This window comes from Schizophyllum commune (genome assembly GCF_000143185.2).
Source record: "Schizophyllum commune H4-8 unplaced genomic scaffold SCHCOscaffold_6, whole genome shotgun sequence".
Classification (NCBI taxonomy): Eukaryota; Fungi; Basidiomycota; class Agaricomycetes; order Agaricales; family Schizophyllaceae; genus Schizophyllum; species Schizophyllum commune.
Genome location: NW_026089543.1, coordinates 1,091,876 through 1,118,546, shown reverse-complemented (window position 1 = coordinate 1,118,546; position 26,671 = coordinate 1,091,876). Strand labels below are relative to the sequence as shown.

General features: G+C 57.7%; 8 protein-coding genes and 1 non-coding gene across 9 annotated transcripts; 4 read left to right on the top strand and 5 right to left on the bottom strand.

The window, feature by feature from the left end:
* Positions 1 to 335: 335 nt before the first annotated feature.
* SCHCODRAFT_02688719 (uncharacterized protein) lies at positions 336 to 3,223 on the top strand (the record flags this gene model as incomplete). The annotated part of the gene is made up of 4 exons (XM_003039001.2): positions 336 to 979; positions 1,040 to 1,421; positions 2,886 to 3,058; positions 3,194 to 3,223. The coding sequence occupies exons 1-4, from the start codon at positions 521 to 523 to the stop codon at positions 3,221 to 3,223; spliced, it is 1,044 nt and encodes a 347-aa protein (XP_003039047.1). The 5' UTR covers positions 336 to 520.
* Positions 3,224 to 4,028: 805 nt separating this feature from the next.
* Positions 4,029 to 4,282, bottom strand: SCHCODRAFT_02504024 (uncharacterized protein; the record flags this gene model as incomplete). Its single annotated transcript, XM_050343151.1, has 2 exons — positions 4,029 to 4,140; positions 4,218 to 4,282. Coding segments are annotated over 2 exons (177 nt in total), but the record flags the coding sequence as incomplete, so codon positions are not given.
* Positions 4,283 to 5,220: 938 nt separating this feature from the next.
* Positions 5,221 to 5,424, bottom strand: SCHCODRAFT_02503695 (uncharacterized protein; the record flags this gene model as incomplete). Its single annotated transcript, XM_003032202.2, has 1 exon — positions 5,221 to 5,424. The coding sequence occupies one exon, from the start codon at positions 5,422 to 5,424 to the stop codon at positions 5,221 to 5,223; it is 204 nt and encodes a 67-aa protein (XP_003032248.1).
* Positions 5,425 to 6,708: 1,284 nt separating this feature from the next.
* Positions 6,709 to 7,209, bottom strand: SCHCODRAFT_01177209 (uncharacterized protein; the record flags this gene model as incomplete). The annotated part of the gene is made up of 3 exons (XM_003032203.2): positions 6,709 to 6,716; positions 6,955 to 7,089; positions 7,146 to 7,209. 3 exons carry the CDS (start codon positions 7,207 to 7,209, stop codon positions 6,709 to 6,711), a joined length of 207 nt encoding a protein of 68 aa, XP_003032249.1.
* A 10,880-nt stretch (positions 7,210 to 18,089) lies between these two features.
* SCHCODRAFT_02732849 (uncharacterized protein) lies at positions 18,090 to 18,507 on the top strand (the record flags this gene model as incomplete). The annotated part of the gene is made up of 1 exon (XM_050347137.1): positions 18,090 to 18,507. A coding segment is annotated over one exon (416 nt), but the record flags the coding sequence as incomplete, so codon positions are not given.
* A 154-nt stretch (positions 18,508 to 18,661) lies between these two features.
* On the bottom strand, positions 18,662 to 18,734 carry SCHCODRAFT_t112. Its single transcript has one exon. It is a non-coding gene; the product is annotated as a tRNA-Ser (tRNA).
* A 2,147-nt stretch (positions 18,735 to 20,881) lies between these two features.
* Positions 20,882 to 22,905, bottom strand: SCHCODRAFT_02542018 (uncharacterized protein). The gene is made up of 6 exons (XM_003032204.2): positions 22,219 to 22,905; positions 21,959 to 22,166; positions 21,653 to 21,910; positions 21,471 to 21,594; positions 21,304 to 21,418; positions 20,882 to 21,249 (listed from the first exon to the last, which is right to left on the bottom strand). Exons 1-6 carry the CDS (start codon positions 22,842 to 22,844, stop codon positions 21,147 to 21,149), a joined length of 1,434 nt encoding a protein of 477 aa, XP_003032250.1. The 5' UTR covers positions 22,845 to 22,905; the 3' UTR covers positions 20,882 to 21,146.
* Positions 22,906 to 22,980: 75 nt separating this feature from the next.
* On the top strand, positions 22,981 to 24,371 carry SCHCODRAFT_02625899 (galactose-binding like protein). The gene is made up of 7 exons (XM_050345321.1): positions 22,981 to 23,275; positions 23,323 to 23,383; positions 23,437 to 23,512; positions 23,562 to 23,688; positions 23,760 to 23,765; positions 23,825 to 23,932; positions 24,066 to 24,371. The coding sequence occupies exons 1-7, from the start codon at positions 23,016 to 23,018 to the stop codon at positions 24,136 to 24,138; spliced, it is 711 nt and encodes a 236-aa protein (XP_050200031.1). The 5' UTR covers positions 22,981 to 23,015; the 3' UTR covers positions 24,139 to 24,371.
* Positions 24,372 to 24,863: 492 nt separating this feature from the next.
* Positions 24,864 to 25,973, top strand: SCHCODRAFT_01152472 (NAD(P)-binding protein; the record flags this gene model as incomplete). Its single annotated transcript, XM_003031767.2, has 4 exons — positions 24,864 to 25,346; positions 25,398 to 25,438; positions 25,493 to 25,616; positions 25,666 to 25,973. The coding sequence occupies exons 1-4, from the start codon at positions 24,953 to 24,955 to the stop codon at positions 25,971 to 25,973; spliced, it is 867 nt and encodes a 288-aa protein (XP_003031813.1). The 5' UTR covers positions 24,864 to 24,952.
* Between the last annotated feature and the right edge of the window lie 698 nt (positions 25,974 to 26,671).

The following is a 26,671-nucleotide window of genomic DNA, read 5'->3' as shown; positions in this document are numbered from 1 at the left end:
CATCCCTAATCTACGCGGCCACCCAAACTCAACGTCTCAGTTATTCAGGGCTGTCACACGTGCGTCAAGGCGGGTCGTGAATGTAAAAGCTATCGCGAGGGTACAGAGTGCAAACACTGCCGCCAACTCCCTGACCGCCCATTGCGACTTCACATTCAGTGCAGCCTTGATATTTGCGTGCTGATTCACAAAGTTGCCGGGGACGTTGCCGAGGTGGTAAGGATGGCAAGCCCGTTATCGTGTTGGAGTTGGTGTGCTTGGACCGGCCCAAAAGGGGATATTTACCTATAGTCACGTATCACGCTGTCACTTAGCCTCGTCTCTGACCGTCATCTGTGGTCTGTTGTTTGTGTCTGCGCCCTCCCATCTCAACAGGTTATGAGCCCCGCGCTCTAGTCTTTACCCGAAAACCCCCCAGACCTCTCAGAACTCGCTTTTTCCTCCAGAAAAACCCATTCTCTCATTCTCAAAAAATTTTCACTCGATCGATCGGTCTTATCTGCACCATCCACCACTCATCATGTCTTCCCTCCCCTCCTATGCTGTCACTATCTTCCAGCAGTCGGAGAAGCTGCAAGGCGAGGCCAACTGGCACTCGTTTGCAGAGGCTTTCATCGACTTCTGCACTGGCGTTGGTGCTGACCACATTGTGGATGACTCTTCGCTCGATTCGTCCAAGAAAGCACTGGACAACGCCATCGGGTATGTCCTCTCTGGGATGCTGGAGAAGGATGTGAAGGATGGGGTGCCAGGGAAACGTGGTGGCCAGGCGCTGTACAAGGCGCTGAAGGCGAAGTACACTGCCTCGACCAGGGCCCGGCGCGTTGCTGCACGCAAAGCGTTTTACCAATGCTCTCATGACTTCCCCACCCAGTCGCTTGAGCAGTTCATCGTCGAGGTGAGGGCCAAGGCGCAGGTCCTGAAGGATATGGGTATCACCATCTCGGACACCGAGATTCTGGACGTCATCCTCATGAACGTCCACCATGCCTTCATCGCCACTACCACCATCCTCCTCGCGCAGACCACCGAGCCCAAGCTCGACGACGCTATCTCCACCCTGACGTCTTCCCCCGCGCTCAACGTTGACGTCGTCAAGAAGGAGGAGTACTCTCCCAGCCCGCTGCTGGCCGCAAATGGGGCACGAGGGTCGCGTGCACCGCGGCATCCTGATGGTCATCAGGCTGACCTGACTGGAGGATGGGTGGACGACAAGGGCTACCGCTGGTGCAATGTCAACGGTGACGCCTGCCATCGGTGCGGGCGTGCAGGTCATATCGCTGCCTTCTACATGTACAACATGCCCGAGGCCATCCGGCAGAAGATTTCAGACCGCGCGCATCTCAACGCGAACATGGTCAGTTCGCTCGCGGTCATGGAGGCAGAGGGCGAACACCAGCACCTCGCCCAGTCGGCTTTTGGTGTGTACACTATCCCAGCTCGTCGCTCCCCCTCTCCTCCTGCCTCTCGCTCGCCATCTCCGCCGCTGCCATCTGTCGACGACACCGACGATGATGCCTTCGACTTTTCCGGTGCCGGTGGATTGTGGGGAGGAGTCTCTAGGCTGTACACGTGATGGTAGGATTTGGCTGGTTAGGTGGGAGTTGCTGGATTAGGTGGGAGTCTCTCTGCGGTCCGGCGCACAGGTGGGAGTGTTGGAGTTGGTGTGCTTGGACCGGCCCAAAAGGGGATATTTACCTATAGTCACGTATCACGCTGTCACTTAGCCTCGTCTCTGACCGTCATCTGTGGTCTGTTGTTTGTGTCTGCGCCCTCCCATCTCAACATATCGTTGCTGTGCAGTGAAGAGGGTTGTCTGCCCTTTTGGTGGCGACCGCGACCGTCCAATGCGGCGCCTGCCGTTGCGTGTGCTGATCAGCCGGGACCATCACGTCGTGTCCCTGCTTTGGTGCCCTCGCAGTTGGCATCCACACACATGCGACGCTCCATCTCTCCTCCTCCTTCTGTGTTGTCTCCAATTGCATCCACCTCCGCTCTCCCCCCTCCACCCATCCAGCGCTCTCCCTGTCGCTCTCCATCAATGCCGCCACACAAGCGTCCATGTACTTAGGCCAAGGATACATCCCTGCGAGAGCAACACATCAACCATATTTACTCACACGGCCGTGTGGACGGCACTCATACCAGCGTAGGCGTTTGGACAGTCTTGATCATCTATGTTGTTCTTGCACTTGACATTGTATTCTAGTACTTTCTTGATGTCTTGTTTCTTGTCGCGCACTCCTCCCACCACTTGTTCTTGTATCTTAGTACTCTAATATCCTGTTTCTTGTTGCGCACCCCTCCTACTACTTGTTCTTGCTACAATTTGGGCCAATCAGTATACTGTACAGTTTCAACCGTAGGTTCAGCGGATGTGACCTGTGACCGCGTGAACTTACCTTAGTTCAAGTTCGCGGGTCAATATTGGGTGTGACACTAGATAACTAAGTTCATGCGCCTAAGTTCGTGGGTGGTGCAGCCCTCTGGGCCGACTAGAATATTCATTGTCTGGTGGTGTACCCATGTCCATCGTATCCAACACTATGTACATTCAGCAGCACAACGAAGATGACATCAGCGACACAATGATATAGAGCGCAAACATCCTCCATGTATCTGAGAACAAGCACGGATTGAGCCTTACGAAGCCCCAACGTCCTCAAGCGACTGAGGGAGCTTTCAACAACTAATATTACCCTCTTCATGCAACTCTCCTCTCAAATGCCTGTTCCCATAGGTGAAGAAGAAGATCCTATTGACGATGAGGATAGCCCTCTAGCCAACCTGAGGTCTTACGGCCACGAGACCTTCCTAGACGCCAGCGACACGCCGACTAACACATTATTGATTATGTGATGTCGGAGGGCTCACAGATCCCCCAGGATTTTGTCAAATAGAGAGGAACCTCATGCGTGCAGGGCTCGCTGAAGACCTTGACGTCAATGATGTCAGCCTTCATGAGATGCCGCAGCCCAAGGAAGGAGGGAGACACAGGCAGGGCCAGTGCACATCACGAAGGAAGATGTGGACATCAAACTGGGATGACATGGGATGGGTAGGTGACTAGAAAACATGTAAGACTGTACGCAGTGGGCGGAAAAATCACAAATTTATGCTCAAAACGCGCTATTTTGGACTTACATGGTACAGAGTTCACCGACTGGTATGACCTGTGACACTTGTGCCGTAGGTTCAGTTCATGGGTCCCAGTGACATGTGATGTGAACCTACGGTCGAAACCGTACAGTATCCTACGTTGCATAGTATACACGAGAAGGCCAGATGTACTCGGCAGAGGCCTTGACTGCCAGACCAAGCCAGCGTTCGAACATAGGCCGCGTGATGTAAAGTGACCGTTGCTAGTTATGTTCCTCGAATATACAAGGCAGGCCTTATGGCCTATTCTAGATACTCAGTTGTACCCTACACCCACCTGCTATACATCACGGCATCTGTCTCTTTGTCTGGCCTCTCACCCTTAGTGAGCCAAGGCTAGCGCCCCCTCACACATTTTTTGACAATTGACGATTTGTCTCTCGCCACCGCTACATTGCGTCAGCCGGTTGCTTCGTCTCGAGGACCCTCGGTGGTACGGCGCTGTAGAAGCCTGCCGCAACAAGGTGTCGCGGAGGCGCGGTAGGCCAAGCCCGTGCAGCTCTGCCGAGCACACTGAACCAACACTACACACGGTGACAGGTCCGAACGATTGGGAGTACCCATAGGGCTCGCTCAACAGCTTGCCCCGGGACGGATACGGGGTTTACGCGCGCACGGCATGCCTCACGCTGCCCTCGCTCTCACTCGCTGTCTTGGATGATGTGCTATGCCTCGTGCTTGACACTGTGCCCGCCCGCCAAGTTGCCCTTGCTGCCCCCGCCTAAGCCCTCGTCTGAGGCCCGCGCGAGCTGCTCGAGATGCCGCGTGTTTGATCATTTCCCCTCCCCTCCCCCGCTTCTTGCTCCAAACAACGCGGTTGGCCGCCTCTTTTGCCCCCTGTACAACGCCTTGACCTTCTTTGCACAGTCTCACGTGCCGCGCTCGCTGCTCGCCGCCACCACGTCCTCGCGCGCGCGCAATTGCTGACAAAGCTGGCACCGGTGGCCCGGGCTGGTGACCCGCTCCCGCTGCCTCGTTTGACTCTCGGCAAGTCGGCTCCGTGCTGCTCTGACATGCGTTCATCCCAGTATATTTTGCCTGTCGACCTGCTCACGCACTTATTTGGCTGCGTCTTTGCGTCACTGTCCTGGTCTCGTTCTTCCGGTATCTCGCCTCCACTAGCACTTGCTGTCCGAGGCAGAATCGAGCCAGTGATCACACTAGAGCGACAGCAAACGAGTCAGGAATATATTCAGCGGTACAGAACGCATAACTACGCACCTAGAGCGACAGCAAACGAGTCAGGAAGAGAAAAGACTCGGATGTGCCGCTCTAGGCAGGAGGGACCGGCAAAAGCCGAGGAAATATGTGGCGCTCGGCAATAAGGCGCGAGCGCAGAGATAGGACTGTAGGTAAGCGTACAGTACCGGGAAAAAGTCCGTAAAATAGCAGAAAAATACCATAGGCGCTAGAGAGCGCGTAGACACCGATTCCAACACTTGCTGCCACCATTCTTTGCTCGAAGCCGTTATAGCCATTTATAGGGGTGGCAACGAACAGGAAATGAGGAAGGGCTATTGAGGTGGAGGGGGGCGGAGCAGTGGTTCTATGCATATGGGAACAACGACCCAGGATCAGATCATTGCAGGCTGAAGCTTAATATGCGCACAAAGGGCGGGCGCCGCACACCGTCGCCCGCTTCTTCCTTTCGCTCCCTCTTCCAAACCCCTGTACACCTTTCGCCTCCTACTCCAAAGTCGCTCATCACCTGCTGTCGTCTTCCTTATCCACACACAGTACGCCCCCTGCAGTTGTACCCATCACCACCGTCTCCCCCTTCCCCTCGTCCTTTGCATGTATATTCTACTACAGCCAAATTAATAAGCTGGCAATATTCTAATTTCTCCATTGGCCCGTTGCTTCACCAATGCCCGGGTCCGATAAATGGATATAGAGTAACAGAGACTGCGCTGCAGCGCTGCACCCCACCATTCTGCGAGCGACAATCCCTAAAAGGCAGGATCACAGCGACACATCTGATGCCATCGCCGCTAAGTGATCCCCTAAGGTTGCCATTGGAATCGCTCATAGCCATAGCAGACATATTACATTGTGTCCCACCTACTCATCTTCCTCCTCTCCTTGCAGTTTCTCCACCATTGCCCATGCCTCTTTCAATTCCCGTTGCAGGTCCTCATTAACCCTCTCCAACTCATCCCATAGTTCCCCCTGTTCCTGGGCCGCCTCTAGTTGCTCTTCTATGGCGGCATCTCTCTCCTTCCTCAGTTCTTTGTGCTCCTCTGCCTTTGTGCGTTTGGCAACCATCGAGAAATATCCTCACGCTACGCTCTCCACAAGGTGTACACCCGCCAGGGGCTCCAAAAAATGCTTCCAGAGCTTCGTCGCGTGCCCTGCGCGCGTCATCTCTGTCTTGATAGGCCTGGTTGTGCTCCCCTTCCAGCTTGCAACATCTCTTGTGCAGTGCATTCACTTCGCTCTCCAGCATCTTGCGCCCCTGCTCCAGCTCATCCAAGAATCTTCGCCCTCTCTCCCACGGCGACGTTGTCTGAGACGGCGTTGGTGTCAATTATCGCCTTATCTTAGAACGTTAACTGGCATACCTCTCCGGCTTTCTCGTTGCGCTTTCTGATCCTGGTCACTGCCTTGGACATGCAAAATGCCTGCACGGCGTACTCGCCCTTGTCTGACGAAACATACATGCAGTCCTTGCTTTGCATCAATCGACAATGAAGTGAATGCTGTCAAGTGGAGTCAATGCTGGGAGCTGCCGGGGTTGCCCATGTCACGTGCTTACTGCGGTGGACGTATATGGAAGGGCTCCCCACCCCTGCCACGCGTCAATTGAGGGTAGCCCTTCCTTTCCCGGTTGGCACGTGCTTCGTACGGTTGCTTGCCTACTTGTACAGTGACTGCCACTGGTCTGACAACCAATTAGAACGTTCAGCGCCTCACTTCAATACTTCAGCAAAACGCAACAATTATAGCATGTTCACTGACCTGGCGTGGGCTTGATCGGTACAGGACAACTATCTCCATACTGAAGCGCCGGTGCGGAATTTGCTGCAGAGGTCGCTTTGCCCCTGATACTCTGACAGCAACTTGGAGGCCAGGTAGCCATGCAAAATTGGATAACCATGGAGGAGGTTCGTGTTCAAGGCGAGTATTTTTCATGCAGCATGGACGCTGTGTCCCGGCCCTGCTATCATTATGCATTCTTTGGCTGAAGCGTGCGGGACAGGAGGTCCAATGATGGTGGCCAACGAGGTGGATGGGGAGCCGCACCCTCCATTACAATTCCTCTACTCGAACCGCCTTTGGCGCCAGGGTAAGGAGGTTCAACATTCAGTTGCCAAGCGCAGCAGCTGTTGGTCAGCATCTCCTTTGCCGTCTTGAAAGTTACTACTAACGTGTAAAAGTAGGTGCACAGTGGCATGCGGACGCGACCCCGATCATGTGTGCGTATGTCGCCGCTGGCAGATGCAAGTGACCAAGGATTATACTGGGTGTCCGAGGCAGAATTGAGCCAGTGATCACACTAAAGTGACAGCAAACGAGTCAGATTCACAAGTAGCGAGATACAATGCATAACTACGCACCTAGAGCGACAGCAAATGAGTCAGGAAGAGAAAAGACTCGGATGCGCCGCTCTAGGCAGGAGGGACCGGCAAATGCCAAGGAAATATGTGGTGCTCGGCAATAAGGCGCGAGCGCATAAGTAAGACTGTAGGTAAGCGTACAGTACCGGGAAAAAGTCCGTAAGATAGCAGAAACATACCATAGGCGCTAGAGAGCGCGTAGACACCGTTTCCAACAGGGAGCGGTGGGGGAACATACTTTCATCAATGATCAGCACTTTGGCGGACGTCCAGCGTTCCACAGCCTGCGGCGCAGATCTTCTCACCTCCCCTGCGACATCGGGCTTACCAAGCTTGGCTTCAGAGAAGCCCACCCACGAATGGATAGTTTGTCCTGAAAGTTCACAACGTAAGAACAACGTCTGCGCCCTCCGCACTTGGATAGCTTACCTCCTATGTTTGCCGCCGCAATGCCAGTGCTAGCAGTGAGTGCCACTGCACCTGGGTTGCCCATGTGTTTGCGTCGCAGCGTGTCGATGATTGCGCGCAGGAGAAGAGACTTCCCAGTGCCTGATTCTGTCCGAGGCAGAATCGAGCCAGTGATCACACTAGAGCAACAGCAAACGAGTCAGATTCATAAGTAGCGAGATACAACGCATAACTACGCACCTAGAGCGACAGCAAACGAGTCAGGAAGAGAAAAGACTCGGATGCGCCGCTCTAGGCAGGAGGGCACGGCAAAAGCCGAGGAAATATGTGGCGCTCGGCAATAAGGTGTCCGAGGCAGAATCGAGCCAGTGATCACACTAGAGCGACAGCAAACGAGTCAGGTGTATATTCAGCAGTACAGAACGCATAACTACGCACCTAGAGCGACAGCAAACGAGTCAGGAAGAGAAAAGACTCGGATGCGCCGCTCTAGGCAGGAGGGACCGGCAAAAGCCGAGGAAATATGTGGCGCTCGGCAATAAGGCGCGAGCGCAGAGATAGGACTGTAAGTAAGCGTACAGTACCGGGAAAAAGTCCGAAAAATCACAGAAAAATACCATAGGCGCTAGAGAGCGCGTAGACACCGATTCCAACACACCCCCTTGATCGAGCACGTCCTAGCGCCCAACTCCAAGGCCAGAGAGCGTCGCCATGTGCTGCAGTTTGACCCGGCCCAAGGCCTTGGTCATCATGTCAGCCGGCATATCCGCAGTCTGCAGATGGACGAGGCGGATGCTGCCGCGATGGACCTCATCGCGCAGCCAGTAGAAGCGCAGGTCCAGGTGCTTCATGCGCCCATGATGCTCCGGGTTCTTGGCTACCTGCAGCGCCGAGTTGTTGTCGATGTAGAGGGTGGAGGGCGCGCTCTTGACCGAGTAGCCACACTCGGTCAGGAAGTTGCGCATCCACAGGATCTCCTGGCCGGCAGAGCACGCCGCGACGTACTCTGCCTCGGTGGTCGAAAGCGCGACTATAGTCTGCAGCTTGGACGACCAGGAGACCGCTCCACCCGCCATCATGACAATCTGGCCGCTGGTAGACCGCCCATTGTCCGGGTTACCGCCGTGGTCCGCGTCGGTGTAGGTGTAGAAGAGCTCGGAGCGCGCGTTCACCGCCTTGCCGTCATAGGTCAGCTTGTAGTCAAGCGTGCCCTTGAGATAGCGGAAGAGGTGCTTGAGCGCGTTCCAGTGCGGGCGGCCGGGGTTGCCGGTGAAGCGAGCGAGGACTGAGACCGGGTAGGCGAGGTCAGGACGAGTGGCGAGGGCGAGCCAGGCAATGGCGCCAACAGCAGAGGCGTACTCCTTAGCGCGGGAGGACATGAACTCGATGTCCTCCGGCGTGACAGGAGCGTCGGCAGCGCTGAGCTTGTGCGAGGGGTTGAGCGGAGTGGTGACCGGGCTGCACTCGGCCATGCCAAACCGCTCGAGGACGTCCGTGGCGTACTGGCGCTGCGAAAGAGACAGCGTGCGCTGGCTGCGCTCGCGCTCAATGGCAACGCCCAGTAGCCAGGTGGTAGGACCCAACTCGCGCAGCTTGAAGTGCTTCTTCAGCTCGCCGATGATACCGAGCGCCTGTGCGTCAGTCTTGCACCCAATCGTCATGTCGTCCACAAAGACGGGCACGAGGATGCGCGCGTCACCGCGACCGTACACCCACACGCTGTGGTCGCAGAGGATGCGCGTGAAGCCCATCTCTACAAGCACCTTGTTCAGCGTCTCGTGCCAGACATGACTCGCCTGCTTCAGCCCATAGAGCGACTTCTTCAAGCGCCAGACATAGTCCTTGTCAGGATCAATGCCGAGCTTGAAACCGGGCGGTTGGCGCATGTAGATCTCCTCGGCCAGCTCGCCATTCAAGAACGCGTTGCTGATGTCGATGGAGTAGAGCACGAGGTCGTCCATAGCGGCGAGGGCGAGGATAGCGCGGATGGCGGCCCACTTTGGCGTAGGGGCGAACGTCTCGGTGTACTCGAAGCCGGGACGCTGCGAGAAGCCCTGCGCAACGCAGCGCGCCTTGTACCGCTCGATAGACCCATCAGCATTGCGCTTCACCTTGAACACCCACCGGCTGCCAATAGCGCGCTTGCCTGGCGGCAGCTCGACCACCTCGAACGTGCCGTTGTCGACCAGCGCCTGCACCTCGTCGAATGCGGCCTCGATCCACTTGGCCTTGTCCGGGCGAAGCAGCGCTTCAGCAAACGTCTTGGGCTCGCCTTGCTGGGGGTCCGGCGCGACTGTAGTGGCGAGGGCGAAGTCGAGGGCCTGTTCTACTGACCAGTCCTCCTCGGTGATGCCGCTGAAGACGTAGTCGAGGCCGGCCTGCATAACGTGCGCTCCTGGGATAGGCGTCTCATCAGTGATCCGCAGCTCATCCTCACTCCCTGACCACTCCATCATCCTGCGCCTCGCCTCTGCTCTGTCCTGCACATCATCCTCCTGCACCTGCTCTCTGCGCTCCTCCTGCACCCCCTGCTCGCTCTGCTGCTCCTGCTCCTCCTCCTCCTCGTCCACCTCCTCAATCTGGCCGGATAACGGCGCAAACCGGTTAGGGGACGTCACCTGCGGCTGTGGCGCGGGTGTAGACGATGTAGCGCGGCCTGTAGAAGGCGGCGCAGGTTGCTTTTGCCAAGCGCGAGTCGTCAATTCGCGCTCGGATAAGCTATGGGTCGGCTTGGTTGCCCGAGGCAGACGCGACGGTGGCGGTCCGCTCGAGGTAGACGGCCGAACTGTCTCCCAAGCAGGGGACGGACTGCGCTCTGCGCGCGGTGCTGGCTGCTGCTCCTGCGCGCGCTCCTGTCTGCCTCTCAGCGCGGCCTTGCTAGGCGGCGCAGTGCGAGACGGGCGGGGTGCAGAGGGCGGCGGCGGACGCGCGCTAGGCGGCGTGGTAGGCTCAGCTGGCTGCTGAAGCGGCGTAGAGGGTGCCGGCGGCGATGTGGGCGGCGGTGTGCGCAACTGAGGCGCAGCAGGCGCGGCGGGCGCTGGCGGTCCGGATGGGGGAGGCGGCTGATCATCATAGAGCGCAACACCATCGTCATCTGCGCTATGACGATGGGTAGAGGGCGACGGCACATCACCCCCTTGATCAGCAACATCCCCAAAGTCCGGAGGGCCTTCACCTCGGTCTATAATCTCCGCAGTGATGAGATTGAGGCTCTTGAGCGACGTACCCGGCATGTAGCGCTCATCAAACACCGCATGCGACGAAATGACCGTCTTCTTGGTGGCCGGGTTGTAGAACAACCACGCCTTGGTCCCGGGAGGGTACCCCAAGAAGATGCACTTCTGAGAGTGCGGCTCGAGCGCGCGCCGGTGCTTGTCCTTCACCAGGACGTACGCCAGACACCCAAAGACGCGGAAGTAGCCAACATCCGGCGTCTTGCCGGTCCAGGCGATGTGTGGGGTGGTATCCCCAGGCAGAGCGGAGGTAGGAGCGCGGTTGGCAACGTGGTTGTAGGCGGCTATAGCGTAGGCCCAGAACGAAGGCGGTAGCTTCGCCTCGTAGAGCATAGAGCTAGCGCCATTGGCAAGGGTCAGATTAGCACGCTCAGCAACGCCGTTCTGATGCGGCTCATCTGGCTCTGTGATCTCCAACCGCCACCCCTCCTTCAGCGCCGCGTCCTTCATGACGTTGGAGATGTACTCGCCACCCCCATCGCAGCGCAGTACCTCCAAGCGCTGACCGCTCTCCACCTCAGCAGCCGCCTTGAACTGCTGGATAGCAGCCCAAGCGTCGCTCTTGCGCTTCAAATACGCCACCCAGCGCCGCCGCGTCTTGTCGTCTATGAAGGTGATCCAGTAGAGGTTCGCCCCCTCTCTGGATGCGACCGGCATAGGACCCTTCAAGTCGGTGTGAACCAACTCAAGGGGACGCGTTGCGCGCTCTCCTGGACCGTGCGGTACCGCCTTGCGCGTCTGCTTGCCCATGATGCATGGCTCGCAGATCGGGTCCGGCGCCTCCCTGCTGTCAAACCGCATGCCCCTCACCAGCTTGCGCTGCCGCAGCTTCGCAATGTCCCCATGGTTGACATGCGCAAAGCGGCGGTGCCAGAGCGCGGCGTCGAGCGGGAGCGTGGTAGAGGCGGCGCGCTGCGCGCTGTGCGCCGGAGGAACAACGACATAGCCGTCCAGATAGCCCGTGTTCGAGTCGTCCACTGTAGCGGTGCAGACGAGCGCCCCAGCGCGGTAGAAGGCGACGCGCTTGTCCTTGATGCTGACCTCGTACCCCTTGTGCGCAGTAAGATGATAAATTGACAGGAGGTTCGAGGTAAGGAGAGGGACATGGAGGATATCAAAGAACACAATAGGCATAAGCGACTTCCCCCCATCCACCGGCTGGTACTCCACCGACCCGATGCCCGCCGAGTAGACGATCGCGCCGTTCGCTAGGCGAACAGGAACACGATGCGGCGAGTAGGTGACGAACCAATCTCGCCGCGGCGTCATGTGTAGAGACGCACCTGTGTCGGTGTTGAAGTTAGCTGCAGCCTTGGACTGGAGCCACTCCTTGAGAGCGGGGGAGGAAGTGAAAGCGCTTGCCTCGCCAGCAGACTCGACGCGCGCAGCAGCGGCGGAGGTGGACGCGGTAGAGGACGCGTCAGAGGGCGCAGAAGGCGCAGAGGACGCGCCGGACGCGTTGGCGCCGCCCTTGTTCTTCTTCTTCTGCTGGCGCTTTGAGGTAGAAGCAGCAGCGGCGGCCTCCTCCTCCTTCTTCCAGTCCGGCTTGAACTTCGGGCAGTCGCGGATGAGGTGCGGGCCCTTGCAGTTGTAGCACTCGGGTGTATACCCGGCGCGGTTGGCGGCAAGGGGCGTGCCGTCCGCAGTCATCCGGTGCGAGGCAAACTCGCGCGCGATCATGTCCTTGACCGTCTCGTAGGTGAGCGCCTTGTCGAGCAGGAGGGAGGTGTACATGTTGGAGTGCTGCGGGTTGGGGGAGGCGGCGAGCGCGCACATGGTGACCATCGCCTTCAGCTCGAGGTCCATCGTGGCTAGGTCGTAGCCGGTCGAGGGGCGCAGGGACTGGACGCGCGTCATGGCCTCGTCGACGCGCGAGAGGAGGTCGGTGAGGGCGGTGGTGGCGTCTGCATCGTCGCCCAGGTTGACGTCGAAGAAGTCAGAGAGCGCAGCAAAGCGCGTGCCAGCCTCCTGGATGTTGAAGGCGGTCTTCATCGCGTCGTAGAGGTCCTTGGGCGTGCTGCGCTTGTCCTTGAACTGCGGACGAAGCGACTCCTCCATGGCAAGCCAGAGCTCGCCAGCAGCCTTCTCCAAGCGCTGCTCATACTCCTCTAGGGTGCGGTACTCTGCATCAGTGACCGCGCTCGCGTCCTTGGGCTTGGGCTTGGTCACAGCGCCCTTGGCGTAGCGCCAGAGGCCCTTGGAGGACAGCCAGGGCTGGATCTCGCTGTCCCACCAGCTCCAGTTGAAGCGGGTGAGGATGGGGCGGCCGTTTGAGTCACGCTTCGACATGGCGCAAAGAGACGGTTGTCGGGGACGATCGAACCGGCGAAACTGGACGAGAGTGGGGTCGACGTGTAGGGGAGAAGGGCGCGGAGTGACTAGAAGTTGTTTGGAGAGGAACGGACGCGAACTGCGTGCGCGACGGCGAATATGAGGGAGGGTGAAAATTTGCGGTGATCGGAGCGCGGCTCGGGCACAAGGTAGGGGAGGGTCTTGCGCGTCGAATGCCGCTCGAGCGGAGGGAATCGCAGCTGGTACGCGCGCACAACGGCGAGTTTGAGTCGGGGTGTTGATTTGGCTGATTGGGGCAGCTAGAGCGCGGGGCTCATAACCTGTCCGAGGCAGAATCGAGCCAGTGATCACACTAGAGCGACAGCAAACGAGTCAGATTCATAAGTAGCGAGATACAACGCATAACTACGCACCTAGAGCGACAGCAAACGAGTCAGGAAGAGAAAAGACTCGGATGCGCCGCTCTAGGCAGGAGGGCACGGCAAATGCCGAGGAAATATGTGGCGCTTGGCAATAAGGCGCGAGCGCACAAGTTAGACTGTAGGTAAGCGTACAGTACCGGGAAAAAGTCCGTAAAATCGCAGAAAAATACCATAGGCGCTAGAGAGCGCGTAGACACCGATTCCAACAGATTCTGGTGAGAAATGTCGGGGCAAGGTCCAATGGAAGCAGCTCACCAGCTGAGCCTGTGTAGAATACGCTCTGTCGCTCACGCATGGCGACGTCCAGCACGTATGCCTGTTCTGCATTGAGCAAGGTCTTGACGTAGGCACCTGGGTTTGTAGGTTCCTCTACGCGCACTATGGGATGGAAGTGCTGATCGATCGCAGACGCACGCTTGGTTGGAGGCACCAATGGGTGACCTATATGGTCTGCAGATCGCTTGCTGGGTGTCATGTCCACAGTGCAGGTGTGCTGAGAGGCAGAAGCAAAGCAGGACAGTTTGGTCCAGCCGCGGGTGCTTATCGGGGCTCGCGCATCGCTAGCTGATGACCGACGGGGGTACCATTCGGGTATCCTTAAAGTAAATCAGGAATCTGCAATGCCCGGGTGGGAAGGTACCCGCAGCCCCTCATGTTAGGTATGGCGTGCCAAGGGGTTGGAACGCTTTGCGAACACCTATAAGAGGTGACGCCGTTTGATGCCTCTGTGTTCCATTGAGAAACGAGGACGCGAGATGAAGTCCGCGCGTTTCCGAGTCGGAGTTGTGTGGAAACGCGGAATGAAGACGAGAGAAGAGTTGAGCGAGAAGAGAAGGCGAGGAGTTGGCTGGAAACCAAGTTGATATTTTTGCTGGCTATCTAGGAGCAGCTAGCCAGCTTATATATGGGTAGTAGGTGCAATGCATCGGATTCCGGTGCATGTGCGCGGAGTAACAATAAGTACGAGTCCATGTGGAAAAGGTCCATTCAGATCTTGTTCAAGTAACAATAAGTAGCGGGCACAGCAATACGTGCAATGGCGGAAGAATGAGGGAAGAATGAGTAAGAGATAAGACGGTAAAGCGGTACGCGGGATTCCGCGTTGGAAATGGAATGCGGAGCGGAAAGTAAGTACAAGTGCGGAAACATCGGAAACATCGGAAACATTGGAACACCTTATGCTGTACCCCAGATTTAAATCTAACCGATAGTTTACATAGTCCTTATTACAATCTGGACGTAAGGCCTTCGGGGCCGGCAAATGCCGTGAACCACCTCGAGAGCTGAGCTGCTCGCCCCGGGCGATTCCCTTATAGGGCAGCACAGCCGCGACGCGCCCTGCGCGTGGCCTGCGCGCGCTCGGGCGGCTCGCGTGACGGGCTGATGCGACGCGATCGTGCCACGTGCACCCGCCCGACGCGTCGTCGGCGCGTTGCGCGGCGGCGCCGCGGGTCGCATTGGGCGCGAAGAACAGGAAAATATAGTAGCTTAGAGATGGGCATAATGTACCCATGTATATATGAGGGTGAGGGGTCGAGAGAGACGAGAAAGAAGAGGAAAACAGCGCGAGCAAAATTTGCGCTGGCGCCGATCGCGTCCCTGCCGCTCGTGAGGGCGAGGGCACGCGTGAGAGCGAGGATGAAGGGGAGGGGAAGCTCACCCCGAGCTACGCGCGCGCATTCGCGTCGAGGGACGCGTCTGCGGCGGCCGCGTAGCAGCGCGAGGGAGGGGGAGTGGGAGGAGATAATGTATGGTCCACCTCCGCCGCTGCTGCGCGCGTCGAGTCTGCTGGCCAGGCAAGCGCTTTCACTTCCTCCCGCGCTCTCAAGGAGTGGCTCCAGTCCAAGGCTGCGGCTAACTTCAACACCGACACAGGTGCGTCTCTACACATGACGCCGCGGCGAGATTGGTTCGTCACCTACTCGCCGCATCGCGTTCCTGTTCGCCTAGCAAACGGCGCGATCGTCTACTCGGCGGGCATCGGGTCGGTGGAGTACCAGCCGGTGGAGGGGGAGAAGTTGCTTACGCCTATCGTGTTCTTTGACGTCCTTCATGTTCCTTTGCTTACCTCCATCTACCACCTCACTGCGCACAAGGGGTACGAGGTCAGCATCAAGGACAAGCGCGTCGCTTTCTATCGCGCTGGGGCGCTTGTCTGCACCGCTACAGTGGACGACTTGAACACGGGCTACTTCGACGGCTACGTCGTCGTTCCTCCTGCGCACAGCGCGCAGCGCGCCGCCTCTACCACGCTCCCGCTCGACGCTGCGCTCTGGCACCGCCGCTTTGCGCACGTCAACCATGGGGACATTGCGAAGCTGCGGCAGCGCAAGCTGGTGAGGGGCATGGGGTTTGACAGCAGGGAGGCGCCGGACCCGATCTGCGAGCCATGCATCATGGGCAAGCAGACGCGCAAGGCGGTACCGCGCGGTCCAGGAGAGCGCGCAACGCGTCCCCTTGAGTTGGTTCACACCGACTTGAAGGGTCCTATGCCGGTCGCATCCAGAGAGGGGGCGAACCTCTACTGGATCACCTTCATAGACGACAAGACGCGGCGGCGCTGGGTGGCGTATTTGAAGCGCAAGAGCGACGCTTGGGCTGCTATCCAGCAGTTCAAGGCGGCTGCTGAGGTGGAGAGCGGTCAGCGCTTGGAGGTACTGCGCTGCGATGGGGGTGGCGAGTACATCTCCAACGTCATGAAGGACGCGGCGCTGAAGGAGGGGTGGCGGTTGGAGATCACAGAGCCAGATGAGCCGCATCAGAACGGCGTTGCTGAGCGTGCTAACCTCACTCTTGCCAATGGCGCCAGCTCGATGCTCTATGAAGCGAAGCTGCCGCCTTCATTCTGGGCCTACGCTATAGCCGCCTACAACCACGTCGCCAACCGCGCTCCTACCTCCGCTCTGCCTGGAGATACCACCCCCCACATTGCCTGGACTGGGAAGACGCCGGATGTTGGCTACTTCTGCGTCTTTGGGTGTCTGGCCTATGTTCTGGTGAAGGACAAGCACCGGCGCGCGCTCGAGCCGCACTCTCAGAAGTGCATCTTCTTGGGGTACCCTCCGGGCACCAAGGCGGGGTTGTTCTACAACCCGGCCACCAAGAAGACGGTTATCTCTTCGCATGCAGTGTTTGATGAGCGCTACATGCCAGGGACGTCGCTCAAAAGCCTCAATCTCATCACTGCGGCGATTATAGACCGAGGTGAAGGCCCTCCGGACTTTGGGGATGTTGCTGATCAAGGGGGTGATGTGCCGTCGCCCTCTACCCATCGTCATAGCGCAGATGACGATGGTGTCGCGCTCTATGATGATCAGCCACCTCCCCCATCCGGACCGCCAGCGCCTGCTGCGCCTCAGCTGCGCACGCCGCCGCCCACATCGCCGCCGGCACCCTCTACGCCGCTTCAGCAGCCAGCTGGGCCTACCACGCCGCCTAGCGCGCGTCCGCCGCCGCCCTCTGCGCCCCGCCCCCCTCGCACCGCGCCGCCTAGCAAGGCCGCGCTGAGAGGCAGGCAGGAGCGCGCGCAGGAGCAGCAGCCAGCACCGCGCTCTGAGCGCAGTCCGTCCCCTGCTTGGGAGACAGTTCGGCCGTCTACCTCGAGCGGACCGCCACCGTCGCGTCTGCCTCGGGCAACCAAGCCGACCCATAGCTTATCCGAGTGCGAATTGACGACTCGCGCTTGGCAAAAGCAGCCTGCGCCGCCTTCTACAGGCCGCGCTACATCGTCTACACCCGCGCCCCAGCCGCAGGTGACGTCCCCTAACCGGTTTGCGCCGTTATCCGGCCAAATTGAGGAGGTGGATGAGGAGGAGGAGGAGCAGGAGGAGCAGAGCGAGCAGGGGGTGCAGGAGGAGCGCAGGGAGCAGGCGCAGGAGGATGATGCGCAGGACAGAGCAGAGGCGAGGCGCAGGATGATGGAGTGGTCAGAGAGTGAGGATGAGCTGCGGATCACTGATGAGACGCCTATCCCAGGAGCGCACGTTATGCAGGCTGGCCTCGACTATGTCTTCAGCGGCATCACCGAGGAGGACTGGTCAGTAGAACAAGCCCTCAACTACGCCCTTTCGACCACGGTCGCATCCGACGCGCAGCAGGGCGAGCCCAACACATTTGCAGAGGCGCTGCTACGTCCAGACAAGGCCAAGTGGATTGAGGCTGCCTTTGACGAGGTCCAGGCGCTGGTCAACAACGGCACGTTCGAGGTGGTCGAGCTGTCCGAGGCAGAATCGAGCCAGTGATCACACTAGAGCGACAGCAAACGAGTCAGATTCACAAGTAGCGAGATACAATGCATAACTACGCACCTAGAGCGACAGCAAACGAGTCAGGAAGAGAAAAGACTCGGATGTGCCGCTCTAGGCAGGAGGGCACGGCAAATGCCGAGGAAATATGTGGCGCTCGGCAATAAGGCGCGAGCGCAGAGATAGAACTGTAAGTAAGCGTACAGTACCGGGAAAAAGTCTGTAAAATCGCAGAAAAATACCATAGGCGCTAGAGAGCGCGTAGACACTGATTCCAACAGCCTCGTCGAGGCGCGGGAGCGTCAAAATACGCGTTGAACACGCGTTCGCGGCACGTTCCGTAGGCGACGGTGAATCCAGTCGCTGTAGGACGTGCGGGAGCGCGCGTAGCGCGCGACGCGGGAAGGATCCGCGGCCCGAGGCCAGAGAGCCTGCAAGGGACTTAAGACCGAGCCGTAGGCTGGCAAAAAGGTGATGGGAGTAGGAAAGATGATATATTTGTATGTAATGGGCCTTTTAGACCACTATTGTATCTAATCTTATCCACCACTGGCAGGACCTATGTAACTACACTGCCCAGCCTCTAAGGGCTCGGTGTTCCTACATATCCCATAGTGAGGCTGGGCTACCAAGTATGAGGAATGTGGCTACACATTATAACTACAACTGCCAGGGCCCTTCGTAGGGGTCCTGGCCTACAGTGCTTGTTGTCGTTGCCTCGGCAAACGCTGGGTCGCGCTCGTCATCGCCCGCCCTACGCCCGCTGTCGCCGCAACGCGTGCTCCCCGACATCGTGCCACGTGCCACCGACGCTCGCGCTCCCGACGCGTCGCGCGCGCCTTCCAACACCTCGGCCCGCCCCGCCACCTCCGCCTCGCGCTCGAGCGCGTTCCCACGCCCATCCGCCGCGCCGTCGCTCGCCACTCGACGCGCCTCATGCCACGCGCAACTGCGCGGTCGAACGCTCGCGTCTCGGCATTTGCCAAGACGCGTCGAGCGCGTCGCCCGAATCGCTGCCGCCGCGCTGGCCGTTGAGCTGCGCGTCCCCGGTGAATGCCGGGCACGCTCGCGCGCTCGTTGGGTGCGTCGTCGGCACGTGCACTGTGCTCGCCTCACCCGCGCGCGCGTGCAAATACCGGAACGTGCCGAGCGATCCGTCCCTCGCGAGCGCATGCCCTGACGCGGTCAGCATTGCGCGGCGTCACCAGCGTCTGGCGCCGTGGCAACGCTTAACGCGACACCTAGTCACGTGTGCAGCGCGTACACGGCCGGCACCGTGTCCATCGATGGCGCTCGCGGCACTGCGCGATGAGTGGGCGGTTCTTGTGGTTGTTGGGATACAAAAGTGACCTGACCTGGGTTTGAACCAAGGACCTCCACCTCTCGGGGGTGACGCTCTAACCACTGAGCTATCGGGTCTTTAGTTACTGAGGTGCTGATCACAAGTCAACAGTGGTGGACAGCCTCGCGACACCCGCAAGCTCACAGGACCGTTCCGCTAGGTGACGTGGCAATGCCACGTCACCTAGCAACCGGTCCGCGAGCGCGGTGACAGGCATGTCATCGGTGTAGAGAAGGTGCAGCGTGGATGGCGAGCGCGAAGGCTCGCCGTCTGCATGCAGTAGTGGAAGGGCGGGGATGTCCGAGGCAGAATCGAGCCAGTGATCACACTAGAGCGACAGCAAACGAGTCAGATTCACAAGTAGCGAGATACAACGCATAACTACGCACCTAGAGCGACAGCAAACGAGTCAGGAAGAGAAAAGACTCGGATGTGCCGCTCTAGGCAGGAGGGACCGGCAAATGCCGAGGAAATATGTGGCGCTCGGCAATAAGGCGCGAGCGCAGAGATAGGACTGTAAGTAAGCGTACAGTACCGGGAAAAAGTCCGTAAAATAGCAGAAAAATACCATAGGCGCTAGAGAGCGCGTAGACACCGATTCCAACAGGGGATGGTGCGCGGCAGCGGTGGCGGCAAGCGCGCGAAAGCGGGCCGAGCCAACCCGAGACCACCCGAAGACACGTCGTTGGACGTGTCGTATGACGGCCACAATGCGGGCGGCGGCAGGGAGTCGACGGCTACAGCACGCGGCTTGGCAGCCGACGCACGTCGGGTGAGGATGAGGTAGGAGGAAGATGGTGGAGGAAGACAAGCAGCTGTCAAAAGTGGTGCGTAGGAGGGCGAGTCTGCCTTCTCCCTAGTGACGCGCCACAAAGTGTCACGTCACACAGTGGAGGTTTGACCCCTCCACCGTAACATAGCACTAGCGTCACGCTCCGGATTAGGAAGGTGCCCCTATCTGTAGATACAGGCGACGTGGCGCCTCGCTCCCAACTTCCCTCAGTCGCTATCTCCCTAGCAGGAAGACTGAGGGTATGTTGCTCACTTACTGTACCTATATTATATACTAACCTTACTTTAGTCTTGCGCGTCCTGCGCTCTTTTAGGTATGAATACAGTCGCTATCTCCCTAGCAGGAAGACTGAGGTCTTGCGCATCCTGTGCTCTTTTAGCTCGTGAAAAGGAGCGGCACAGGAACGCGTGTGAGCGCAGGACACGCTGATGGTAGCGGGAGGTGCGTGCATCAGGAGTATGTGTGGCGCGGACACATTCTGCAGCATTGGGAGGTGCGTGTCGGGCGACAAGTGGGTAGTTGATGTGGGGATGAGTGCGGGAATGCGTGCGACTGACGGGTGTGGGATGTGCTGGATGTGGCAGGACGTGTGCGCGATGGATCGGGAAGGCAGTCGTTGCGACCCCATGCTGCGACGCTGGGGAGGGAGCGTTAAGAAGTTGACGAGCAGCACCCCCCAACAACAATGAGTGCATCCCGGCGAAGGTGAGCTGTAGAGGGCTGGCCAGGCTAGGGCCCCCTGTGTGGGGAGACCCTGAAATGTAGTTCTTCAATGTAGTATAGATTATGAGTTAGTGACTGTGAACAATGATAAGCAAATTTAGTGATCAATTCAATGAATATAGTGATTGAGGAAAATTAGATTCTGAAGCAACTTGATGACACTTGGCTGAACTCAAACCGACTCAAGCGGGCTCAAGCGGATTCAAGGGTGAGTCAAGTGTCTTGAGGACGTTTGATATCGGGCAATAACTTTTGAAGCTCTTGAGCGTTTGAGACGCTTGAGCCCGCTTGAGTCCGACTGAGTCTGCTTCGGGCCTCCAGCTGTTTTTCCTGATGTCGTGGGTGACAAGCAAGTGACAAAGTGTGAAAAAAGTTCTGGGAACGTGACTATATTCCAGCCGGAACTCGAGTTCTGGTGCACCCGATCAGACTCTTAGGGTCTGTTCGGGAAAAAGAAACACGTCATAGTCAGCTAACTTGCGTGACTTACCTGCCTTTGCAGGTAAGTAAGTCAGGCCTGGACCGTTCGAAAGTTCGCCGATCTTCGTTAACCTGCCTTGTAAGACAGGTAAGTCGGGTAACTTCAACGTGTTTCTTTTTCCCGAACAGGGCCTTACTAATGAAATGACCCAAAAAGCCTATCATTCAAGCAAGAAAGACTGTGCACGAAGCACCGGAAAATATCAGAATTTCTGACGAATTTTGCGCGCTGGCAACAAACCCCTCCGTCATGTGTTACACCACCTCATATAGCCAACTTTTTTGGGCACCGTTACGTGTTACGGTTGCCTCCATTCATACCGGTACAGTAGTGCAGTCACCTCACACACGGTGCGGCAGTGCAGCCTGCCAAAAACACCACACAAATGCTCAAACCTTATGACACTAGGTGAGAAAGAAACTATACTCTACAGAGCAAATAAATATATTGCTATCAGAGATTGAATTCGCCAGCACTACAGCATAAGAGCAACTATGTTGCCTTTTTGAGCTTTGACTGCTGTTCAGTCTTGTAAGCCTCGAGCTCCTTCAACCGTTCGGTAAGCGTGGGGTGCGAGTGGTGGTATGCAGAGTACCTGCGAGGTGGTGAGTTCAATGTATTGAGCTGCAGGAATCGGCAAGTGACATACATCCAGTCAACCCAAACCGTCGACAAGTTCTTCACGTGCAGCGTGATGAGCGCGCGGCCGAGGCGGTCGCCCATGTTGCGCATTTCCGAGATTTCTTCCTTGTCCTTGTCCGACGCTGAGGGCGAATAAGTCAATGATGGCCGCTGGGCTAATCACGCGCAACGTACCCTTGGCCTGCTCAGCAAGGCGCTCGTGCAGCGTGCAGGCAAAGTGATCAGCCTCCCACTCAAAGTGGCGGCTGATTGCGTTCATGCATGCGCCGATGACGGACTCCATGGGCGTCAAGATCATCTAAACGGAACCGTAGATCAGCCACCCCGCTACCTTTCATCACACCAGGCGCACTCACCTGGAAGAGTAGGAAGGCCACCATCGTTGGGGGCTTCTTCGCGACCTCCGCTGGGAAGTCGAACGAGCGCAGCAGAGGCGGCGACTTGAGGAACGCAGGGAACGCGGCGAGGATGGTAAAGATGTGCAGTTGCGAGATGGTGAGGAGCTTGAGCGGGTGCTTGTGGTACCAATGACCGAGCTCATGCGCGAGGACAGCCTCGACCTCGTCGGGCTTGCTCTGCTGCATGAGGGTGTCGAAGATGACGATGTGCTTGGCCTAGAGAAATGGTAAGACGACGCAATGCCCGCGGTGAAGCGAATATACCCAGGGAAGACCAAAGAAGTAGGCGTTACTGTGAGAGCTGCGCTTGCTGCCATCGATTTCGTAGAGGTGCTTGAGGGGGAAGTTGAGGCGCGTGGCCAGCTTCTCCGTACGCGTGCGCAGGTCACCTTGTGGGAGAGGGGACAGCTTGTTAAAGAGAGGCTGGATGAGGGTGGGGTATATGACGATCATAGACATTTGGAAGGTGATCCTAGAGCGCATCGTAAGCACAGTAAGCTGGGGAAGAGTGGAGGATGACGCACATAAAACCCATGAGCCAAGGAACGAAGCGGTCGCCCGCCCACTTGAATATCCACAAGAACGATCCGAGGAAGGGGGCGCCGAGCACGACGGAGATAGCGTACGTCTTGATCTGGTCCATGAGGAAGAGACTAGGTGTGGTCTTGTTGAAGCCGTGCCTCTCCTCGAGGACGAAGGTCTGGTACCATTGGATGGGTATGGTAGGCAGGGACGAGAGGAAGGCAAGAATGAAGACGAAGAATATAGACTGGGTGATCTCGTAATCCGCGCCGAGACCAAAGACGCCGATGGCGTTGCCCGCGAGCTTCCAGCACCACGCGGCCATGCCCCACTGGAGCGCCGCGGAATCAAGCGCCTGCTTGAGCAGGCCAGTTATGATCGCGAACTTGGCCTTGTCCCGGCCATACTCCTGCGACTTCTTGTACACATCGGGTGTAAAGTGTCCGGCGAGAGCAGGCGGTGGATCAGGCTTCGAGTATAGCGGGTACTGGCGGATGAGGAGGTAGGTCTCGAAGAGGGTGATGCCCCAGTCGAACGCCTGCACGTATCCCTTCCAGTTGATGGGCGTGTATGTGACAAAGGCCAGCCTGTGCTGGATCCTGTCGACTATCGACTGCAGAAAGTCCATCGTCGCTGTCGCTGTCGTCGTCGGCGTCGGTGGCGGCGTCGAGAACGTTGAACGCAAGGGACACGTCGCCCACACGCGTGACGCGAATAATGGCCGCCTCGGTCCGATCAGACCGAGCGTCCGCGGTGGCGGTGCTGTTCAACTTGTCCGCCACCCGACTGGCACGCTTTTATGGCCACCACAAATCCAGCTGTCCAGGCGGCAGCTATCTCGGCCCCTGGGGCTCCAATCCCTCCAGGAATGATTCCGGGCCCTTATGGCGCCCAACCTATGCCACCAGGCTCACGGTTTATGATCCACCCCACACGCCACTATCCCACACAACTACCTTGGCCCGATATTTCTGACAAGGCAAAGTGGAGTGTCAGCAGCTTCAAGTTTGGCTTTGGCGCTGAGTGTCTCACCGATGGTGACCCCGATACGTTCTGGCAGTAAGTCGGCCCTTTGTACCTAAGCTGGATATCAACGTGCTCGCCAGTTCAGACGGTCCTCAGCCTCACTTTATCTCCATCGAATTTCCGAAGAAAGTCGCGATACAGGTACGTCAGAGATTCCTGATTTCAGTTACATCTCTCTCCAGCTTTCGCTACAGAAACTCTCCCTCTTCCTCTCCTTCAACGAGGACGACTCGTACACACCTGCCACCATCGAAATACGCGCTGGAACAGGTTAGACATACATTCCCGTCCTTTCCATACTTTCTCACGCGGTATACAGGCGCGAACGACCTTCAATCCATCCAAATCATCAACTTCGACAAGCCCGACGGCTGGATAACCTTCGACGTCGGTACAGAACCTGCCGAAACTGAGGAGGACCCTCCGGAAGGCGGTCCCTCTATATTGTATGAACCACATCCCGTGTCCCATCTCTACATCTGACACATCCTTCTCAATTCTCTTGCTACTCTATCAGGGCTTTGTACGCATGACGCTTCTTCTCGTGTATGTTCTCCGCTGATCCATCAATCACCCCTCCAGCAAGCCAGTTTACGCATACGTCGTCCAGATCGCCATCCTCGCCAACCACATGAGCGGCAAGGACACCCACGTCCGCGGTCTACGCGTGCTGGGTGTCTGTAACGACGAGTGAGTTCGCTTTCACCGCTAAGCCCGCGTCCTTTCCTGGCGCTTGGTGACAATTACTCCCAATTCTTCGTTCACAAGTTTACTCGTCCTTGGTGTCAATCTCTCTCGCTCCTTGTGCTAACCTCCACGGCAGGGGTGATCTCCTCGACGAAGATCCATTTCCGTGGAAGACGGCTGCGTTCAGGCTATACGAGACCCTCAGATAGTTGTTCGCCTCTTCGTCCGTTTGTGAACTTCGAGGAGAGAATACCCGTCATGGAGCATATGTATTCCTACGTTCGACACGCTCTTTGATCAGTCGATATCCTGATCATTTTGGTTCTACCGAGCCCTCTCACGCTTTCCTGGTCGGACGATTCATGGCTTACACCTGTGTTTGAACTCTGCAGATTCGGAGGACCATATCTATCTCTGATTGTCCAGCAGACTCAGCCCGCGAGTGTTGCCAGTGGTCGCGGACGGTTCAACTGCTCGTCCAAGACTGCAATTGTGTCGACTGTCCTCAGGTTATCGACTCTCCGCCCTTGCTCCGCCTGCTCAACGTTCTCAACGCTCGTATAGCGCCTGAACGATTCAGGCGTGCCTCGTCAGCGGATTCTCATGCAAATCCACGCAGCGTCAGCATGGCGTCGACACAAGCATCGTTGGCACCATCCTCGCCTTCCATTCTGCATATGTCTTGCTCTAGACGTTCTTCCAGTGAAGGTGCATAGCCAGAACTCCGTTGTAGCTGAATCAGCCAAGACAGAAGGGGGTCATCCCGATGACGCGAAAACAAGGTATGCTTTGTCCATATTTGTCAGCTGAGCTGCCCAGCATCCTCGGGCACGCCTTCGCGTGCTCAGAAGGCCGATGGAATTATGCAGTCGCGTTAGGCAGCTTCTCGAGCTCGCGAACGTAGCGCCATCGGTTCCACGAGTATAAGTATGGCGCGGGTGGCCATGGAATCAGCAGTATCCCGCCTTCGCCCCCGCCCTTCATCGTCGCAACCCCTATCCGTGATAGTCTAGCAAATCCAATATGCCTGCCGGATTCAAGTCCATCGCCGTCGCAGGTGCGCAGAGCAGCATCGGCAAGCCCGCCGTCCAGGCTCTCGCGACCACCTCCGGCGTCTCCGTCCTCGTCCTCACCCGCAAGACCACACCGCGCCCCGACTGGCTGCCCGAGGGCGTCGCTCACGCAGGCGTAGACTACGACGACGTCGATGGCACCGCCGCGGTCCTTCGCGAGCACAAGGTCGAGGCCGTCCTCGCCCCCATAACCACCACCGCCGTCTTGCAGCAGATCCCCCTCGCCAACGCGGCGAAGGCGGCGGGCGTGCAGCTCTTCGTGCCCAGCGAGTTCGGGACGATCAGCAAGGGATGGAAGAAGGAGGAAGTGCCTGCGTTCCTGGCGCCGAAAATCCAAGTGGCCGGTGAGTTCCTCTGCTTCCCGAACATAGAGTCCTCGCTGATTTCGCTCGCAGAGCACCTTGAATCTATCGGCCTTCCTTCCCTGCGTATCTTCGTAAGTCGACGCATCGATGTATATAAAGATCAAAGACTAATCAACTCATCCCAGACCGGCGCCTTCGAAGAGTTCGTGACCACGCTTGTCGGCTACAACACCAACAAGAAGGTTAACATCCTCAAGGGGCTGACGGGAGACCAGCCCTTCTCCACCACGGCAACGGCCGACATCGGAGGTGAGTCCCCAATCCAGCAGTCGCGCGCAGACAATTCACCCATATCCAGGCTTCATCGCGCACGTAGTGACCCACTACCCGGCGTCCGAACTTTCCAACAAGGCCCTCCGCATCCAGGGAGACGAACTCACTCTCAACGGCCTCAGCACTATCCTAAACGCCCCCATCGAAAAGGTCGATGAGATACCCGCACCTGCACCTGAGTTGTCCGGCTTCCTTGCGGCGCTGCAGTCCTCCATCGAGCGGGGACTGCTCAGCAAGGACAAGAAGATCACGGACAACGATGGCGCCGGAGGCGCTAACCACCTCTGGGAAGGGCACCACTGGACGACGGTGAAGGAGTTCTTGAAGCTCTGAAAGGGCCCGGGATTGTAAGCGAATATAACAGCATCGCAATGTATGTAACAGTACCGGGATGATCAATTGTCTTCATTGTCTCTTCGAGCCGTCGATTGAAGCGTGCTATCTGGCCTTCGCCTCAACAGCAAGTCGAACCTGCAGACCACTTCCTTCATCTGAAAACAGTTGTGAATGGATATATCGACACTGGTGAACGCGGGATAGGAGCATACCATAAAAAGGCCAGCACTGTCGAAACGAGTACTGTACCTACCTGTATGGAGGCAACCGGCCGGCGACCGTGACATGCGCGACCGAGGCAACCAGGCGTCCGGGAGCCGTGACCGAGGCAAAAATATTGAATTTTCGACGATTTTTGGCGCCAAAATTGCCATATTTGGCAGGTCCTGAGTCCAAAAAGCCGACCGTGACCCGTGACCCTTGCAACGCAACCGGGCCTCCGTGACCGTGACGGTTGCTTCCATACAGGTAAGTACAGTACACACCCAACGCTCATTGAGGTGTTCAGGCGTCTGCTCATACCCCCGAAAGGCTACAGCGCATTCTATGTCACTTTACATTTCGAAACAGAAATTACATCGACGACAACCAGTAGATCCCTTCTATAAGCAAGGGGGCGCGTTTGATGCGCTTTGACAAACCACGCGCGCGTTTTTCCCACTACAACATGGGGCTCTCCGTGCTCCATCGACCAT